This window comes from Rana temporaria, chromosome 5 (assembly GCF_905171775.1).
Source record: "Rana temporaria chromosome 5, aRanTem1.1, whole genome shotgun sequence".
Classification (NCBI taxonomy): Eukaryota; Metazoa; Chordata; class Amphibia; order Anura; family Ranidae; genus Rana; species Rana temporaria.
Window position 1 is genome coordinate 184,869,430 of NC_053493.1, and position 20,047 is coordinate 184,889,476.

The 20,047-nt window shown below is 43.6% G+C and overlaps 1 protein-coding gene across 3 annotated transcripts in view; it reads right to left on the reverse strand.

Annotated features, from left to right (window-relative positions):
* The window catches only part of SLC9A3 (solute carrier family 9 member A3), a 714,882-nt gene that overhangs the window by 323,483 nt on the left and 371,352 nt on the right, over positions 1–20,047 (reverse strand). For all 3 annotated transcript variants that reach the window (XM_040353440.1, XM_040353441.1, XM_040353442.1), the window contains exon 3: positions 4,488–4,648. In XM_040353440.1, the coding sequence (XP_040209374.1) occupies positions 4,488–4,648 (161 nt within the window). The remainder of the gene's footprint in view (positions 1–4,487; positions 4,649–20,047) is intronic.

Consider the following 20,047-nt stretch of genomic DNA (forward strand, 5'->3'; position numbering starts at 1 on the left):
CAGACGATCGTAAATTCCGACAACAAAACCGTGGATTTTTTTTCCGACGGATGTTGGCTCAAACTTGTCTTGCATACACACGGTCGCACAAATGTTGTTGGAAATTAAAAAGACCAAGATTACGTTTGTAAATTGATAGAAAATTGTCCAAAAGACCATAATCAGAGAGTACTAATTAATAATTCATATTCTAAATGTTCAAAACTAACGTTATTAGTGGTGTACCCCAGGGTCCAGTGTTGTGATTCTTACTTTCTAACCTATTTATAAATGATATAGGAGATTGGTATTAAAAGTACCCTTTCCTTGTTGGCAGATTATACCAAGGTATGTACCCTAGTGGAAAAATAGTGTCTGACGGAATCACACCCCCACAGCAGATGGAGTTGTAGTTCTCAGAAAATCAAGCAAACCAGCACATCAAAATAAAACATGAAATACAAATACCAAATGAGTTCCCAATAAAGTTTACAATATCAGTAAAAAATATATGCTCATAGATAAATTCAAGGATAGATATTTCCATCATACATATTAAACTGCTTCAACATTTTTTAAAATGAAAATACCAGTAGTGAGGGAATTTGTGCAAAATTCAAAAAATTTGGGTACAAAATACTTCTTTTATTTTTTTTTACCAGATAGCCTTTTTTAATACAAGAAAATTAGATGTTCTTCATTGGAAATTATTTATCACACCTAATAGTTGCAGGTAATGAATTATTGACCTATCGTAAAATATGTTGCTGAATATTAATAAATACTGTACATTGTTTTATACATGTAGTCATTAATCGAGGGCACAGTGCTGAAGAGGTCCAGGTACAACAAAATCCAACCATGTAGGGGTGCAGTTCATCAATACTTTATCCAATCAATAACGTTGTGAAGTGAAAAATGTTGAAAAACACAACAACAATAAAAAAAAAAAAAAAAAAAAATATATATATAAAAATAGAAATAAAAATAAAAATAAAAATAAGAATAAGGGTCAAAGTATTTCAGAAGAAGGAGGCCTTGTATCCAAAAAGGGTGAAAGATAGAGAGTGAGCCGTAACCAAGATCTCATATATGCACCTCTAGTGATCCCAGCAGCTCACCTCTAATCTGGCAAGCTGGATTAAATCAGCCTGATCCTGATGGGTGTGGTCCGTTGTTGAATATCACATACGGGTCTCCATAAAGTGTATTACATGAAAAAGTAAAAGGAGTATCGTGTGATATCATCAACAATAAACAAAAACCCCCCAGGAATGCCCAGGTAGTAATGCACTCACATGAACAATATAACATAAAAGACCTTCCTCCACGAGTGCGGACTCGCAATAAATCTGTGCCTCCAACACTTCCCCTCTATCTGTGGCTCAGTCCGGACACTCAGATGTGGCAGTCATACATGGGGGGAAGTGGGATGGACAACACCAGCGTAGCCCAGTCAGACGTGAAAAGTTTATTATAAAAGCACTTAAAAACTCACATTTAAAATCGAAATTGCTGCATCAATCCGACGAGTGGCGAACTCGTATATCCAGTGGTCGGATGCTGGAGTGTGTCAAGCCCTCCAATCCCGACGCGTATCGTCAACATGTGACTTCATCAGGTTTTGCTTATTGTTGATGATATCACACGATCAGGCTTGTCCTTCTCTCTTACCCCACATACACCACCGAGATCCTCATACATAACAAGAGCCGACTTGTGAACCATTGGGGACACGGGACTCCTAACCCTGGAGAATCAGTAAGGGAGAGGAAGGAGGGACTGACGAGCTCGGCGTTCGTGGATAAGAGCCCCAGTTTTTTCACCCACATGTGAGTGCATCTCCACTGGTTTAAATCAGAAGACATTGCTATCCCTCTCTGTGACGTTATCACACCATTTGGTTTCTACTCCTTTTACTTTTTCATGTAATACACTTTATGGAGACCCGTATGTGATATTCAACAACGGACCACACCCATCAGGATCAGGCTGATTTAATCCAGCTTGCCAGATTAGAGGTGAGCTGCTGGGATCACTAGAGGTGCATATATGAGATCTTGGTTACGGCTCACTCTCTATCTTTCACCCTTTTTGGATACAAGGCCTCCTTCTTCTGAAATACTTTGACCCTTATTCTTATTTTTATTTTTATTTTTATTTCTATTTTTATATATATATATATTTTTTTTTTATTTATTTTTTTATTTTTTTTATTGTTGTGTTTTTCAACATTTTTCACTTCACAACGTTATTGATTGGATAAAGTATTGATGAACTGCACCCCTACATGGTTGGATTTTGTTGTACCTGGACCTCTTCAGCACTGTGCCCTCGATTAATGACTATTCAACAATATTGTTTACTGGTATATTAGTGTCACTCCCCCTTTTTTGGACTTTCCCCACCCATTTTTTGTACTTGTATATGTATGTGGTTATATGCACACACACATTAATTTGTATAACACTTTACAGCGCAAATATTTCACTTGTTACAATTATCACTTTTTGTCTATCGAGGTAGACCTCTTTTTTATTTGCAGCAGTATCCCCACTTTTCAATTGTCCCCTCACTCTAGACAGCGCAGGAGTTCACTTCACCTATTGTTTTATACATGTCCATTATTATACTGTGTTAGAATTGGGTAAATGGATAATTCAAATTTGGATTTGTACCGTAAAATGTTAACATTTAATATGTTGTAGAAAGCATCCCAAAGACACCTATAAAAGCCAGAGGGGAAGTATAGTTTAATCTGTACAGTAGTGCATAAGTCAAGCAAAAATATTCTGCTCATATATTTGCGGTGTATGATCATATGCATAGTCAGCTGACCCCTCATCATAAATGCTTACAAACTACAAACAGACATTTAATGAACGTTACAAATAATTGATGAATATATTGAAAAAGATCAAATATAATGAAAGATTATTATTAAATACACGGAACAACTACTCTAGGGTCCTATTTGCATAGAGGTCAATAAAATCATTGTTTTTCTTATATTTTTCATACAATAGGTCATAGAGTGACAAGAAAAAATATGATGTCAAAATACAGGATAAATAAATAGTAGATAAGTAGATAAGTAGTAGATTCAAATATAAAAGGAAAACATATATCCCTGAAATTCATAAAGACTGGTGCAGGCAGATTTTGCAAAAGGGTCTCTTATGCATTCTAAAAGTGGTAAGGAATGTGCCAAATTCATTATCCTGTCTAGAACTTGTACTTGAATTTGGCTCAAGCTGCACCACTTTTAGAATGCATGAGAGATAAGAAAAATCTATCCGAGCCAGTCTTTCGGTCTGTCTGTCCACCAAAAGAGAATTGGTCTTAAAGGGGTTGTAAAGCCCCCTCTCTCTCCTGGATTGGCTAACTGACAGCAGTGGGAGCCAATGGCACTTAATGTATTATTTGCATTAAGATAAATAGCCTTCTGTATGCAGCAGTTGCCTTCAGCCCCCCTAATACTTACCTGAGCCCCATCTCTGTCCAGCGAACTCCACGAGTGTCTCAGTCGTCTGAGACTCTCTCACCTGCTGTCAATCAAAGTCAGTTAGCCAAACAGAAGAGAGGGGGTGGGGCCACTGCTCCGTGTCTGAATGGACACAGGGAGCTGTGGCTCGGCTCAGGTGCCCCTAAAGCAGTGTTTCTCAATTCCAGTCCTCAGGCCCGACCAACAGGTCAGGTTTTCAGGATTTCCCTCAGATGAAAAGGCTGTGGTGATTACCAAGGCAGTGAAACTGATCAAATCACCTGTGCAAAATAATGGAAATCCTGAAAACCTGACCTGTTGGGGGGGCCTGAGGACTGGAATTGAGAAACACTGTCCTAAAGCTAGCTGCATGCTGTGGGGGCACTCGATAGTAAGGAGGGGCCAGGAGCACAGAAGGACCCAAAGAGGAGGATCAAGGCTGCTCTGTGCAAACCCACTGCACGGAGCAGGTAACTATAACATTGTTATTTTTATAGGAAAGAAACCAATCCACTTTAATTCGCTCCACTTTTACATTTGGTACATTCAATGCGACACAATGCACGAGTTGATGCACGAGTTGCTGTCAGAACAAAAACTGTCCCAAATGCTTCATGAATTCGACGCAATATGTTAATAAGAGGGGCCTAAGACCAGAAAATTTAGTACATTAGCTTTATTGAACTCCCCTCATATACTTCAAAAATAAGGAACGCCACCATGGATATTAGCTTTTTAAATAGGTAAAACTATTGACTTTGTTTTCCATAAGCAAGCAGAAATGTTCAATTTGAAACCTTTTAAGAAAAGAATTTGAGTTTTTATATAACCAGTAAATTTTAAACAATATAGACATTTGATCTCCCTGTTAGGGAATTAAATAGACCATGTATCTATTATTTATACATTTATCTATTATTAGGAGTTTAAAGACATTTAAAAATCAAAACCTTAAAATCAGAACCTTCGGGGCTCTGATGCATGAAATTAGGTTTTCAATAAATATGAAATGTTAGGGTCTTACCACTGTAACTGCATCATTCAGAAGAGATTCTCCAAAAACAATGATAAATAAGACATCATTGACATGAACTTCCTCAAATACGGCTAGAACAGCAACTGGGTCCACTGCAGCAATGAGGCTTCCAAAAAGGAGGAACTCCAAAACACCAATCTGTAAATCGCCTTTAGGAAAAAAAAAAAAAGTTTTTTTATTTTAATAGGTCTGTTTTTCTTTGCAATATGTCATAGAACATATGTTCTTTTTATGATAAGCTATAGATGATGGCAGGACAGCCTTTACTACTATTCTTCACAGTTGTGTTTCCACCTTCCTTTTTCTCCCACATAAGGGCTGTTGGGTGGAACGGGATGGTGGATTAGGATCTAGTGTGGATTTGCTTTTGATGTTTTTTCGTTCCCTCTTGTTTTTTCCTAGGGAAAAATATTTTTGGTGTGTGGGGTTTATTTTTTTTTATTTTTTCCCCTTTTGGCCTATACAAAAATACTATCAAATTAAATTTGCAAATACTTGATATGATGGAGAAGTCTGTCTGGTGTAAAGATCAAATCAAAATGGCGGGCGAACGTCCTGTGGCTGCAGATGCTGCCACGGGATGGTTCTGTCCATTGGTCTTTGGTTGATTTTTTTTTTCTTACAATGCTGACTCTACCACCCTTCATGTGGTATGGGACACTATGAAGGCTTTTTTAAGAGAATATAAGCTGGCTATAAGCGGGCTATAAGCTGGTTTAAAAAATCTAGTGTAGCGTGGGAGACTCATTTGGTGGGAGAAGTGCAACAAAAAAAACGTTATTATATCCAGAACCCTACCCCAATAAATTACTCTATATGGAAAAATAAACCATTATTATTATATAAAAGGACAGTTTTAGAAAAAGCAGAACTAGCTCAATTCTTTGCAAAGAGTAGGTATTACGAGGAAGGAGAAAGGAATGGGAAAATGTTAGCAGTAATAGCTAAATCTCAGACCCACTCTAATTATATTCTCTCAGTATGTATGTTAACAGGAGACATCTCTCATATCCAAGAGGAAATGTTATCCTCTTTTTGATCCTTTTATGGTATTTTATATTAACGTATGGTCTTCTATAAAATGGTTCAACTTAGAGACTTTGGAAATACCTTTTAATTTCTAGGAATGACAGAGAAAGACTTGACTCCCCCCCTAACATTAGACAAGTTAATTAAAGCAGTCTCAGAATCTCCTAATTCCTCCTCAGGTACCGATGGTTTACCGGCAGAAATATATAAGATATATGGAGAGATATTATTGCCAGAATTATTGAAAGTGCTTAATCAGGCGTTTAATACCTTTAAACTCCAAGGATCAATGAATTAAGCCAGTATTATAGTAATACTGAAACCAGATAAGGATCGAGTCTTATCGACCAATTTCATTGCTAAACTCAGATGTCAAGATACTAGCGAGGGTTTTGGCTACTAGATTAAATAGTGTAATGGAAAAGTTGATACACCCAGACCAGACAGGTTTTATCCCAGGTAGGTCTACAACAACAAATTTGCGGACATTATTCCTCAATTTACAGATGGTACAGGATAATATAGGGAATAGGGCAGTATTGTCCCTCGACGCAGCCAAAGCGTCGAGGAACAATACCGTGGACATATTTATGGGAAGTTTTGGAGATGTATGGCCTGGGTGAAGGATTTGTGAGGTGGCCTAAATTACTTTACCGTGCCCTCAGAGCCTATGTGTATATATTAATGGATCCACATAAAAAAAAAATTAATTTATCTAGAGGCGCTAGGCAGGGATGCCCATTATTCCCACTACTGTTCGCATTAGCGATAGAGCCTTTAGCGATGGCAATTAGGCAAACAACCACTATCAGCAAGAGAGTAGAAAGGGAGGATAAACTTATCTAGATCATAATTTGACACCTTTTTTGATGGAATGGACAGATCCAATACAATTGCTATTGTTGACCCGACTCCCGTATTCATTTAATAGCCCAGTTGGAATCATTTTTTTTTGGTAATGCTATTCAAAGACCCACTCTAGTATTGATGAAAAAATTGTAGCAGGAAATGAGACGCATAATGTAATATGTAGATACAGTTGTGCTCATAAGTTTACATACCCTGGCAGAATTTGATTTCTTGGCCATTTTTCAGAGAACATGAATAACACAAACTTATCTTTCACTCATGGTTAGTGTTTGACTGAATCCATTTATTACCAATCAACTTTGTTTACTCTTTTTCATAATCACAACAGAAACTACCCAAATGACCCTGATCAAAAGTTTACATACCCCAGTTCTTAATGCCGTGTATTGCCTCCATTAGCATCAATGACAGCTTGAAGCCTTTTGTGGTATTTGGGGAAGAGGCTCTTTATCATCTCAGATGGTAAAGCTGACTCTTGGCAAAAAGCCTCCAGTTCCTGTAAATTCTTGGGCTGTCTTGCATGAACTGCATGTTTGAGATCTCCCCAGAGTGGCTCAATGATATTGAGGCCAGGAGACTGAGATGGCCACTCCAGAACCTTCCCTTTATTCTGCTATAGTCAATGACAGGTCGACTTGGCCTTGTGTTTTTGATCATTGTCATGTTGGAATGTCCAAGTACATCCTATGCGCAGCTCCCTGGCTGATGAATGCAAATGTTCCTCCAGCATTTTTTGATAACATACTGCATTCATCTTTCCATACATTTTGACCAAATTTCTTGTGCCTTTGTAGTTCACACATCGCCAAAACATCAACATTCAACCCAGTAGGAATGGTGTGCTTTTCATCGTAGGCCTTGTCGTCTCCTCTTCAAATGTAGTGCTTTTAGTTGTGGGCAAATTTTGGTCTCATCACTCCAAATGACTTTGTGCCAGAAGGTTTGAGGCTTGTCTCTGTGCTGTTTGGCGTATTGTAATCGGGATACTTTGTGGCATTTGCATAGTAATGGCTTTCTTCTGGCGTCTAAACCATGCAGCCCATTTTTCTTTAAGTGCCTACTCATTGTGCATCTTGAAACCGCCACACCACATGTTTTCAGAGAGTCCTGTATTTCACCTGAAATTATTTGTGGGTTTTTCTTTGCATCCCAAACTATTTTCCCGGCAGTCGTGGCTTAAATTTTAGTTGGTCTACCCGGTCGTGGTTTGGTTTCAACCGAACCCCTCGTTTTCTACTTCTTGATTAGAGTTTGAACACTGCTGATTGGCATTCTCAATTCCTTGGATATTTTTTTTTATTATTCCTTTCCTGTTTTATACATTTCAGTTACCTTTTCCTGCAGATCCTTTGACAATTATTTTGCTTTCCCCATAACTCAGAATCCAGAAACGTCAGTGCAGCACTGGATGAAAGATGCAAGGGTCTGTCAGGAGTCCAGAAAGTTGTTTACCTTTTAAACACACACTTTAATTACAAGCAAACAGATCACAGGTGAGGATGACTACCTTTTAATAGACATTAAAACCCCTTTGTCAACTTGTGTGCATGTTATCAGGCCAAAATCACCAGGGTATGTAAATTTTTAATCAGGGTCATTTGGGTAGTTTCTGTTGCGATTCTGATTTAGAAAGAGAAAACACAGTTGATTGATAATAAATTGCTTCAGCCAAACACTAACCAAACACGAGCAGCTGGAACTCCACTATTGCCTGCTGCTGCTCGCACAGTCTGGCCAGCATGGGTGAGAACGCAGAAAGTGCGCACAGACGGCCCGCACTTTCTGCAGCAGCTGTGGCATATTGGGGTAAGTTCTCAGGAAACTCTGCACCACCAAATTCAGCACATGCGCCAGGCAAGGAATGTGCGTCAAACCGGCTAGGCCCAGAGCTGCTACGAGATTTCGCCAGTTATCGCACACCACCAGGCCCGGCTTGAGGCTCACTGACGCCAACCACTCATCGGTCTGTTGTTCCATGTCCCTCCACAACTCCTGCGCGGTGTGTGGTTTTTCTCCCAAACAGGAAAGTTTTAAAACTGCCTGCTGGCGTTTACCCATGGCTGTGCTGAAGTTGGTGGTGAATTTGTTACGCTGACTGGATGAGGAGGCGGTAGAGGATGAGGAAGCGGAGTAGAAGGAGTTAGGAACAGGAGGCAAACTGAAGCGCCCTGCAATCCTCGGTGGTGGAAGGACATGCGCCAAACTGCTATCCGCCTCAGGCCCAGCCGCCACTGCATTTACCCAGTGCGCTGTTAGGGAGATATAGCGTCCCTGACAGTGCTTACTGGTCCACGTATCCGTAGTTAGGTGGACCTTGGCACAGATGGCGTTGCGCAGTGCACACCTGATTTTGTCCCCCACTTGGTTGTGCAGGGAAGGGGTGGCTCGCCTGGAAAAGTAGTGGCGGCTGGGCACGACGTACTGTGGGACAGCCAATGCCATCAGGCTTTTAAAACTCTGCGTCTCCACCAGACGGAATGACAGCATTTCATAAGGCCAGTAATTTTTAAATGCTGGCATTCAGGGCCAGGGATCGCGGGTAGGTAGAGGGGTACTTCCTCTTACGGTCCAGTGTTTCGGAGATGGAGAGCTGAATGCTTCCATGGGACATTGTGGAGATGTTTGGTGACCCAGGTGGTAGTGTTGCTTGCCGGTCCTCCAATTGAGGGGTGGCAGGTGGCACTGTCACTACAGAGGTGGATGAAGAGGCAGAGAGGCCCGAGACTGATGCAGAAGAGGAAGCAGGAGGAGCCAGAGACCTTTCTTGGTTTTTGAGGTGTCTACTCCACTGCAGCTCGTGCTTTGCACTTAGATGCCTGGTCATGCAGGTTGTGCTCAGGTTGAGAACGTTTATGCCTCGCTTCAGGCTCTGATTGCACAACATGCAAACCACGCGTGTCTTGTCATCAGCACATTGTGTGAAGAACTGCCACGCTAGGGAACTCCTTGGACCTGGCTTTGGTGTGCTTGGTCCCTTGCTGCATTGGGCAGTAGCAGGCGTACTGTCTAGGGGACGGACGCTCTACTTTGGCACCCTGCTCCCTCTTCTGCTGTGCTGGTGGCTCTGTGTGACCACCGCCTCTTCCTCCGAACTACATGGGTCACCTGCATGACGTTGATTCCATGTCGGGTCGAGGACCTCATCGTCCTCAACATCATCTTCCACCCAGTCTTCACCACTGCCCTCCTTGTCGGTCTGCACAATTGCAAAAGCACCAGCAGTTGGCAACTGTGTTTCATCATCATCATGCAAGACGTGCTGTGATGGTCCCCCCATGAACTCATCCTGAAATATAAGTGCATCGGTGCACTCAATCTCTTCCCCTTCTGGGGCTGGGCTAGGTGGATGGCCCTGGAAACACATGCTAACAGACTCATCAAAAAGAAGAAGAGACTGCTGCATGCTTTGGGGCTCAGACTGCTTGGCTGATTTGCAAGGGGGTGAGGTGAAAGACTGATGGTGGACATCGGCTGCAGGCGCCAACTCTGAGCTTTCAGCACAAGACTGGTTGGAAAACAATGTGAAGGAACTGGAGGCACTGTCAGCAACCCAATCTACTACCGCCTGTTCTGCTCCTGGCCTGGATTAGGCCCGACCAAATACCGCTGCAGGCTCTGTCGGCTACTCGCACCTGAGAAAGGTGTTGTACTTGTGCTTGTAGCTGGCACAGATCGACCACGTCCTCTCCCTGTAACAGGAGCTCCACCAGCAGCACCATGACCGCGGCCACGTCCCTTATTTGAAGTTTTCCTCATATTTCTCAAATTTAGGGTCTTGCCCTAATTTTGAGAAATTTTAAATACAAAAAAGTGTAAGCTGGTGAAATAGGCAGAGATTCACCTATATATTTCTCTAGCTATAGCAATAAGCAGGAAGCCAGCACTAAACAATGTACTGCACAGACAGTATATCACAGGGGAAAGGTGGAGTGCTGGTAAAATGGGCACAGATTCACCTATATATTTCTCAAATTTAGGGTCTTGCCCTAATTTTGAGAAATTTGAAATACAAAAAAGTGTAAGCTGGTGAAATAGGCAGAGATTCACCTATATATTTATCTAGCTATAGCAATAAGCAGGAAGCCAGCACTAAACAATGTATTGCACAGACAGTATATCACAGGGGAATGGTGGAGTGCTGGTGAAATGGGCAGAGATTCACCTATATATTTCTCAAATTTAGGGTCTTGCCCTCATTTTGAAAAATGTTAAATACAAAAAAGTGTAAGCTGGTGAAATAGGCAGAGATTCACCTATATATTTGTCCACCTATAGCAAGAAGCAGGAACCCAGCCCTAAACAATGTACTGCACATACAGTATATCACAGGGGACAGGTGCAGTGCTGTTGAAATATACAGAGTCACCTATAGATTGCTGACTGCCCCTATAGGAAAAATATTTCAAAAAACTCTCCCTGACTATGTACTTGACAGAAACACAGTATATCACAGGTGCACAGGTGGTGTGGCAGGTGTAGTGCTGTTGAAATACTCAGTCACCTATAGAGTGCTGACTGCCCCTATAGAAAAAATATTTCAGCAAACTCTCCCTGACTATGTACTTGACAGAAACACAGTATATCACAGGTGCACAGGTGGTGTGGCAGGTGTAGTGCTGTTGAAATACTCAGTCACCTATAGAGTGCTGACTGCCCCTATAGAAAAAATATTTCAGCAAACTCTCCCTGACTATGTACTTGACAGAAACACAGTATATCACAGGTGCACAGGTGGTGTGGCAGGTGTAGTGCTGTTGAAATACTCAGTCACCTATAGAGTGCTGACTGCCACCATAGAAAAAATATTTCAGCAAACTCTCCCTGACTATGTACTTGACAGAAACACAGTATATCACAGGTGCACAGGTGGTGTGGCAGGTGTAGTGCTGTTTAAATACTCAGTCACTTATAGAGTGCTGACTGCCACCATAGAAAAAATATTTCAGCAAACTCTCCCTGACTATGTACTTGACAGAAACACAGTATATCACAGGTGCACGGGTGGTGTGGCTGGTGTAGTGCTGTTGAAATACTCAGTCACCTATAGAGTGCTGACTGCCACCATAGAAAAAATATTTCAGCAAACTCTCCCTGACTATGTACTTGACAGAAACACAGTATATCACAGGTGCACAGGTGGTGTGGCAGGTGTACTGCTGTTGAAATATTCAGAGTCACCTATAGATTGCAAACTGCCCCTATAGTTGAACAAAATTCCTAAACTATATGAAGCACAGCAGATGTCACAGGAGTAGAGTGCTTGTTGATATTTCTGGAGCAACATACACCTAAAACTGTCCCTATGATTCAGCAACCTTTCCCTCACATAAGTGAAGCAGTGACAACGAGCCAGTTGCCCTAAGATGATGCAGATATCAAAGAAATAAAGTGTGCTTCTTGATATTTCTGGAGCAGTATAACAGCATAGACCTAACACTTTCCCTGAGCAGATTCAGCAACCTTTCCCTCACATAAGTGAAATACAGTGAAAACGAGCCAGATACACCTAAGACTTTCCCTAAGCAGCAGATTCCAGCAGCCTTTCCCTATCTAGAGTGAAGCAGAGTGACGATCTGTGCTGTGTGCCTCTATCTAACATAGAGGCACGTCACATGATGGGTCACATGCTGCACTGGCCAATCACAGCCATGCCATAAGTAGGCATGGCTGTGATCAGTTTCCAGTCACAGTAGTAACACGAATGGCGATTGGCTGCCGTGCAGCGTGCCAAAACATACCCGAACTCCGAACCCAGACTTTTTCCAACTATTCGGGTTCGGGTCCGGGTTCGGGAAAAACCCAAAGTCCGTACCGAACCCGAACTTTACAGTTCGGGTTCGCTCAACCCTAGTCATAGACATCTACCGGTCTGATTTTAATAGAGCAATGAAAAGCTTTTTGTTTTCTTGTCAACATTAAGTGAAGGTTACAGACATCCATGAGTATCATTGTCACTGGGACATTAGGATTGCTGTTAGAGATGTTATACTCCTAATTATAATGTTTATAAAGACATGGAAAGTTGCTAAAGTGACCACATGGACTGTGCTTTTATATTTATTAGTAATATGAACATGTAGATATTTACTGCACTTATTGGCGTATAACACTCACTTTTTTACCCTGAAAATAGAGGGTAAACTGTGCCTGTGTGTTATATGCAGGGGCTGTGGGAAGTTTTTTTCCTGAAACTTCCCTCTTAAAGTTAGGGTGCGTGTACTACACCTGTGCATGTTATACGCCGATAAATACGGTATTTGGGTTTATTAATATAGTATATAATAATAAATCCATATGTTCATATTACCAACAAATAAATATAAACACATTCACAGTGCATATGGTCACTTTAGCAACTTTCCATTTCTTCATCTCTTATAGCAACCTAATGTCCTAATGAAAATAATAATAGATACATGCAGTAGCATGCCCTGAATCCCTATTGGTTGCCCCAGGTCCCTGGTACTGCGATCACTGACACCGCAGCAGCATTCTCACCCTATAAAAACGGGGGGGAACTAATGCGCAAAACCAACCTCAACAAGGGCACAACAAAGCTAAAATAAGAAAATCAAACTAATAATGCAGCTGCCACGACTAATAGTGTTCACACACTTAAAGCAATTAATGACAAGGGGGGGTGTAATTGCGCTTGCAACAGGATCTAATTAAAACTAAATATCAATAACGATTTCCATAATGTGAATAAGTTGTCAGGAAAATGTGCTCCACTGGTTCCTGTGTAAAATGTGTTCCACTCTGAATAAAATCAGATACCCACCCAACATTAACTGAGTAATGTGGAGAGTAGTTTATTAATATAGTATATAATAATGAATCCATATGTTCATATTACCAACAAATAAATATAAACACATTCACAGTGCATATGGTCACTTTAGCAACTTTCCATTTCTTCATCTCTTATAGCAACCTAATGTCCTAATGAAAATAATAATAGATACATGCAGTAGCATGCCCTGAATCCCTATTGGTTGCCCAAGGTCCCTGGTACTGCGATCACTGACACCGCAGCAGCATTCTCACCCTGTCGCTTGTCACCTGTCTCTTTCCAGATGGGGTAAAATCCACTTTACTGAGCAGGGAATCTGTCGGCTGATACCCTGCTGATCGGAGCAGAGCGGGCAGATAGCAAATATGTGTCTGCTTAGTTTATGCAGTAGACACAGACACAGCCCACTCTGCTCTATGGGCAGCTGGGAGTAAACGGACCAGCTTTATGTTTACATCCAACTGCCCTCCAATCCCATCCCCCTAGACAGAGGGGGACAGGTCCCCCGTCATTTTTTTTTTCTTTTTTTTTTTAGAGGATTGGAGATAGACAGGTGTAAAGGGACACACGTTAATCTACACCCACCTGTCTATAGGGGTGAATGGAGGCTCCAGTCAGGTCCAACTGAAAAACTGGCAGACCTGATCAGACCCTTTGTGTGAAAGGGCCATTAGGCTGGGTTCACACTAGTGCGATGCAGGAACCAGCATGATTCCACCGCAGGTTCCCACATCACATCTCACTCACAGGCAGTTCACACTGCTCCCCCAAATCACTTTGCAGATAGTTTGAACTATGAAATCGGAGAGGAATCAGACCGCATGGGTGTGAACACCCATGCAATCCCATTCCAGTGCGGACCAAAAAAAGAGTCTTGCACCATTTTGGTCCGAATGCAATGGAAATTCAGCCATACAAATGGTATGGCTGAATTTGCATTGCACAGACATCGCATGTGATCTGCACAGCAATGTGGTGCAAATCACATGCAATGTCTGTGTTCGCACCAGTGTGAACCCAGCCCTAGACAGTAAATTTCAGAGCCAAGGAAAGCTATACCCATAGTTGCCAAGTGTCCAAGATCTGCCGGGACAGTCCCATTTTCTAGACATCTGTCCTGAAGCGGCTTTGTACTGATCTACTGCATGTCCCAGAATCCAAGCCATGGGGATTGCTGCAGTACTGTACATCCCTGGGCAATTGAAAGAATAATTCCAGGCATAGGCTATATTATACATAGTTACATTGTTCCAGCTTGGACCAATGTAACTACAGTATGTACCATACCTGACTGACGCCCCTTAAGCTACAGAGAAAGAATCTAGGGAATCTGTCCTCAATCCCTTTCTGGTCTCAAAAGTGGAGAAAGAGTTCTCTTTATTGTTCTTTTTATTTACTAACAGGGGTTGATTTACTAAAACTGGAGAATGCAAAAGCTTGTGCAGCTCTGCATAGAAGCCAGTCAGTTTTCAGGTTTTTTTTTTTATGTCAAAGCTTAAAAGAGTTCCAGGCTATTTTTCGTTTATTAAAAGTCAGCAGCTACACAAAGTGTAGCTGCTGACTCTTAACAGCCACTCACCTGTCCCATGATCCAGCGATGCAGCCGCACAGAGGCCTGCTCCTCTCCCCCTCTCTGTGGCACCGTCATTAGAACTGTGGGCATCCAGCTGTGACAGCTTGTGGCTTCATGGCCGGGTGCACACTGCACATGAGCGAGTCGTGCTGTGCTCTCGAAGTGGACAGGTGATCTTCTGGGACCTGTCAGGTGTCCCAGAAGATCGCCTAGAGGGAGGGGCTGCCTAGGGGGAGAGGAGGAGTCGCCTAGGCGGCCCGTAGGCGAAAGGAGGAATTGAGACAGGAAGTCCCCTTCAAAACGAAGAAACCACTCCCCCCACCCAAAAAAAATACTACATGACAAATGTGGCATGTAAGGGCCGAGGAGTACTTAAAGCGGAAGTTACACTTTTGGGTGGAACTCCGCTTTAATTAAACAAGCTGAAGTTAGAAGCTGGCTACCATGCATAGCTGCACCCAGATTTTGCACTCTCCAGCAGAGCAAGATCTAGTCTGTCTAATGTGGGGGTGCAGTAAAAAAATTTAGGGGGCAGAGGATGGCAGTTCAGCATGGCAGTGTACAGGTGATCAGCAGGGCAGAGTATAGGGTCAGTAGTTTGTATTGCAGTGTGCGGGGGTCAGCAGGATGGAGGGGACAGATTTTGCCTAACAGAGGGTGGAGCCTAAAGGTGGAAGATTAAACAAAATCTGTGCTTTGATGATGGGGTGAGTATTACCGCGCTTACCACGAGAGTGGGGGAAGGGGAGAGAGAAGGGGTACAGCCAGGGCCGGATTAACAATGGGGCTGATGGAGCTGCAGCTCCAGGCCCCTTTCTCAAGATAGGCCCATTTGCCCAAAAAAAAAAAAAAAAAAAAAAATTTTTTTTTTTTTTTTAAGAATTTTTTTTTTTAAGATAGAATTTGGGGGGTTGTAGCTCGATGACCAGAGGTCACAGAAACCCCACATTTGGGGGTAGGCATGGGAAGAGCTACCCCACAACTGGTTAAAATATGGGACGGCTATCATTTATGGTTCCGGAGATACGGGCCTGCTTGCACAGCCTGTCAGAAGCTACATTCAGAGCGGCCAATATAAATACAAGCTGACACACTACAGCAGACTGATAGGATCACAGGGCTTATAATAATTATTTGTATATTACTCATGGTAATTAACCCCTTGCCACCCAGGCCAATTCTGACACTTCTCTACTACATGTAAAAATCATCATTTGTTTTTTGCTAGAAAATTACTCTATGGTGGTCTTTGCACTTTTTATGTTGCAGGGTACAGAGCTGCACGATTCTGGCTAAAATGAGAATTGCAATTGTTTTGCTTAGAAGATAGATCACAATTCTCTCACGATTGTTGCGGCGTAACATCATCTTTCACATTAAAACAAAAAAATAAAAAATGGGCTAACTTCACTGTTTTGTTTTTATGGTTTTTATTATTCATTGAAGTGGGAAAATGCAGTGTGACATAAAATATTGCAGCAATAGCCATTGTATTCCCTAGAGTCTCTGCTAAAATATATATAATGTTTGGCAGTTCCAAGTAATTTTCTAGCAAATAATATTGCTTTCTAACTTAAGAAACAAGTGTTGGACTTTAAGTGGTTAAATTCAGTTACAATGTTAGTTAGTTGCAATGTTTCATTTTGTTTACAAACTTCGCAGACTGCTCAGATTTGTTCTTTACACACAGAAGTGTATCCCTTTGATCAAAGAAGGAAGTGTCAGTTACAATGTTTCCTGTTAAAAACTTGGCAGACTGCCCAGATATTTTCTTTTGACAGCTGAAAGTCTCTCCACTTGTTATATGAAAGAATCAGCAAACTCTGCATTGAAGATCGTCAGGGGGGTTGAATCGAGATCACAATTTTTTTAACGATTAATTGTGCAGCTCTAGCACGGTATTTGCGCAGCAATTTTTTTTGGAAAAAAATGTTTCATTCATTAAAAAAACAGTTAGTCAGTTAAGTTAGCACAATTTTTTTTGGTATCCTAAGCGATGCTTTACATTTTTTTAGGTTACATGTTTAGAATTACAGAGGAGGTCTAGTACTAGAATTATTGGGCCTGATTCCCAAAAGAGATACGCAGACTTAACTGCTGTTCAGTCTGTGCCTAACTTTGGAAACGATTCTCAAAAGGCTTTTTCCAAAGTTAGGCAGAAAATCTGACATGTGTAAGACACTTACACGGTCAGATCTTAGGATGCAGTACCGCATCCGCCACTGGGGGCATTTCTCATTGAAATGCAGCTTTGCATATGCAAATGAGGACTTAAGCAGATTTTCAAAGCATTTCATCATTGTGATTTCTGCGTAAGTTCCGAATTTGCCTGCGCAAAACTAGGGCTGGTTTTACAATGTGGAAAGTTAGTCACACCTTGTAAAAGCCCATTCAAGCGACGGCATTTGGTATGCATTCCTGAGGGAGAACTCCACGGGAATTTTTAAATTCAAAACCGGCATGGGTTTCCCCCCCCAGGAGCATACCAGGCCCTTAGGTCTGGTATGGGTTGTAAGGAGACCCCCCCTACGCCGAAAAATCGACGTAGGGGGTCCCCCTACAATCCATACCAGACCCGTATCCAAAGCACGCTACCCGGCCGGTCAGGAAGGGAGTGGGGACGAGCGAGCGCCCCCCCCCCCCCTCCTGAGCCGTGCCAGGCCGTATGCCCTCAACATGGGGGGGTTGGGTGCTCTGGGGCAGGGGGGCGCACTGCGGGGCCCCCCACCCCAGAGCACCCTGTCCCCATGTTGATGAGGACAGGACCTCTTTCCGACAACCCTTGCCCTTGGTTGTCGGGGTCTGCGGGCGGGGGCTTATCGGAATCTGGGAGTCCCCTCAAATAAGGGGGCCCCCAGATACCGGCCCCCCACCCTAAGTGAATGGATATGGGGTACATCGTACCCCTATCCATTCACCTGGAGGCAAAAAGTAAAAGTTAGTAAACACACAACACAAGGGTTTTTAAAATAATTTATTATTCTGCTCCGGAGGCCCCCCCTGTCTTCTTTATTAGCTCTATTACCAGGGGGGGCTTCTTCTTCCACTCTCCGGGGGTCTTCTTCCACTCTCCGGGGGTCTTCTCCGCTCTCCGGGGGGGGCTTCTTCTTCCGCTCTCCGAGGGGGGGGCTTCTCCGCTCTCCGGGGGTCTTCATCTCTCTTCGCCGCTCACCGCTGTTGACTCGGCGAACCCCGGTTCTTCTGCAGATGTCCGGTGCCTTCCTCTTCAGCGCTGGCTGCCTGCTATCTTTGTGTGTTAGCTCAATTTCTAACAGGCAGCCAGCGCGGTCTTCTGTGACGTCAGGTTCTTCTTCTCCCCTCTTCCGATGTTGCCTCGTCGCCTCTTGTTGCTGTAATGATGGAAGCGCGCCTTGCATCCCATTTATATAGGCATCACCGTCCCATCATGCTCCGGCAGGTACCCACGTGGTGGGTGCCTACCCACGTGCACCCACCACGTGGGTACCTACCGGAGCATGATGGGACGGTGATGCCTATATAAATGGGATGCAAGGCGCGCTTCCATCATTACAGTGACAAGAGCGACGAGGCAACATCGGAAGAAGGGAAGAGAAGAAGATGACGTCACAGAAGACCGCGCTGGCTGCCTGTTAGAAATTGAGCTAACACACAAAGATAGCAGGCAGCCAGCGCTGAAGAAGAAGGCACCGGACATCTGCAGAAGAACCGGGGTTCGCCGAGTCAACAGCGGTGAGCGGCGAAGAGAGATGAAGACCCCCGGAGAGCGGAGAAGCCCCCCCCGGAGAGCGGAAGAAGAAGACCCCCCCGGAGAGCGGAGAAGACCCCCGAGAGTGGAAGAAGACCCCCGGAGAGTGGAAGAAGAAGCCCCCCCTGGTAATAGAGCTAATAAAGAAGACAGGGGGGGCATCCGGAGCAGAATAATAAATTATTTTAAAAACCCTTGTGTTGTGTGTTTACTAACTTTTACTTTTTGCCTCCAGGTGAATGGGTAGGGGTACGATGTACCCCATATCCATTCACTTAGGGTGGGGGGCCGGTATCTGGGGGCCCCCTTATTTGAGGGGACTCCCAGATTCCGATAAGCCCCCGCCCGCAGACCCCGACAACCAACGGCAAGGGTTGTCGGGAAGAGGTCCTGTCCTTATCAACATGGTAACAGGGTGCTCTGGGGTGGGGGGGCCCGCAGTGCGCCCCCCTGCCCCAGAGCACCTAACCCCCCCATGTTAAGGGCATGCGGCCTGGCACGGCTCAGGAGGGGGGGGGGGGGGGCGCTCGCTCGTCCCCACTCCCTTCCTGACCGGCCGGGTAGCGTGCTTTGGATACGGGTCTGGTATGGATTGTGGGGGGACCACCTACGTCGATTTTTCGGCGTGGGGGGGTCTCCTTACAACCCATACCAGACCTAAGGGCCTGGTATGCTCCTGGGGGGGGGGAACCCATGCCGGTTTTTTCTTTGAAAATTGGCATGGAGTTCTCCCTCTCAGGAATGCATGCTGAGCGACGCTGTCATTTTTTTTTTATAATTATTTGTTTTCCCGGCGCGTCTTTTTTTTTTCACCCGTCGCAACTTTAGTGTCCCGTCGAAATTCTCAAAGCCGCCCGGCGTTAATTACGTTCGCGCGCTGCACGTCGGGAAAATTACGTCACACGCATGCGCAGTACGGCCGGCGCGGGAGCGCGCCTCATTTAAATTTTAAACGCCCCCAGGAGAGGAGGACCGCCTTGCGACGGCGGCACTTAAGTTACACGGCCTGAAATTTCTAGGTAAGTGCTTTGACGATCGGGCACTTAGGTAGAGATTTTAAGTCAGTGTAACTTAACTGCTGAAAGTTAAGTTACGCAGCTTTTTTGAGAATTTGGCCCATTGTTCTCGCTCTAACGATCGTGGTGTATGTAACCTGTGTGTATCTGGCTCTGATACTACCAGTGCCTACCCAGCCACTGACTAGTATCTCTCCCCAGCCTGTCCCCCCACACACCCTCTCACCTGCTGACCTGTGGATGGGGGAATCACTCCTGCAGTGTTATTGTGTTCTGCCAGTGCGTACAATGATCAGTGTTGCTAACTTTAGCTGGCAGCACTGATTGTTTTAAGAAAAAAAAAACAGGCTGGTTGTACTCAAGTTGATTAATAGATTGACTTGTGTAAAACCAGCTAGCCCATACATAGATTGACTATGGCTGGTCTCTGAATAATTGGCGTAATTTCAATCCATGTATGACCCGCTTAACCACTACTCAGTCCCTAAACATTCTTCCACTCCTGTACATAGTGCTCACTGTCATACTCTCCACACTCCT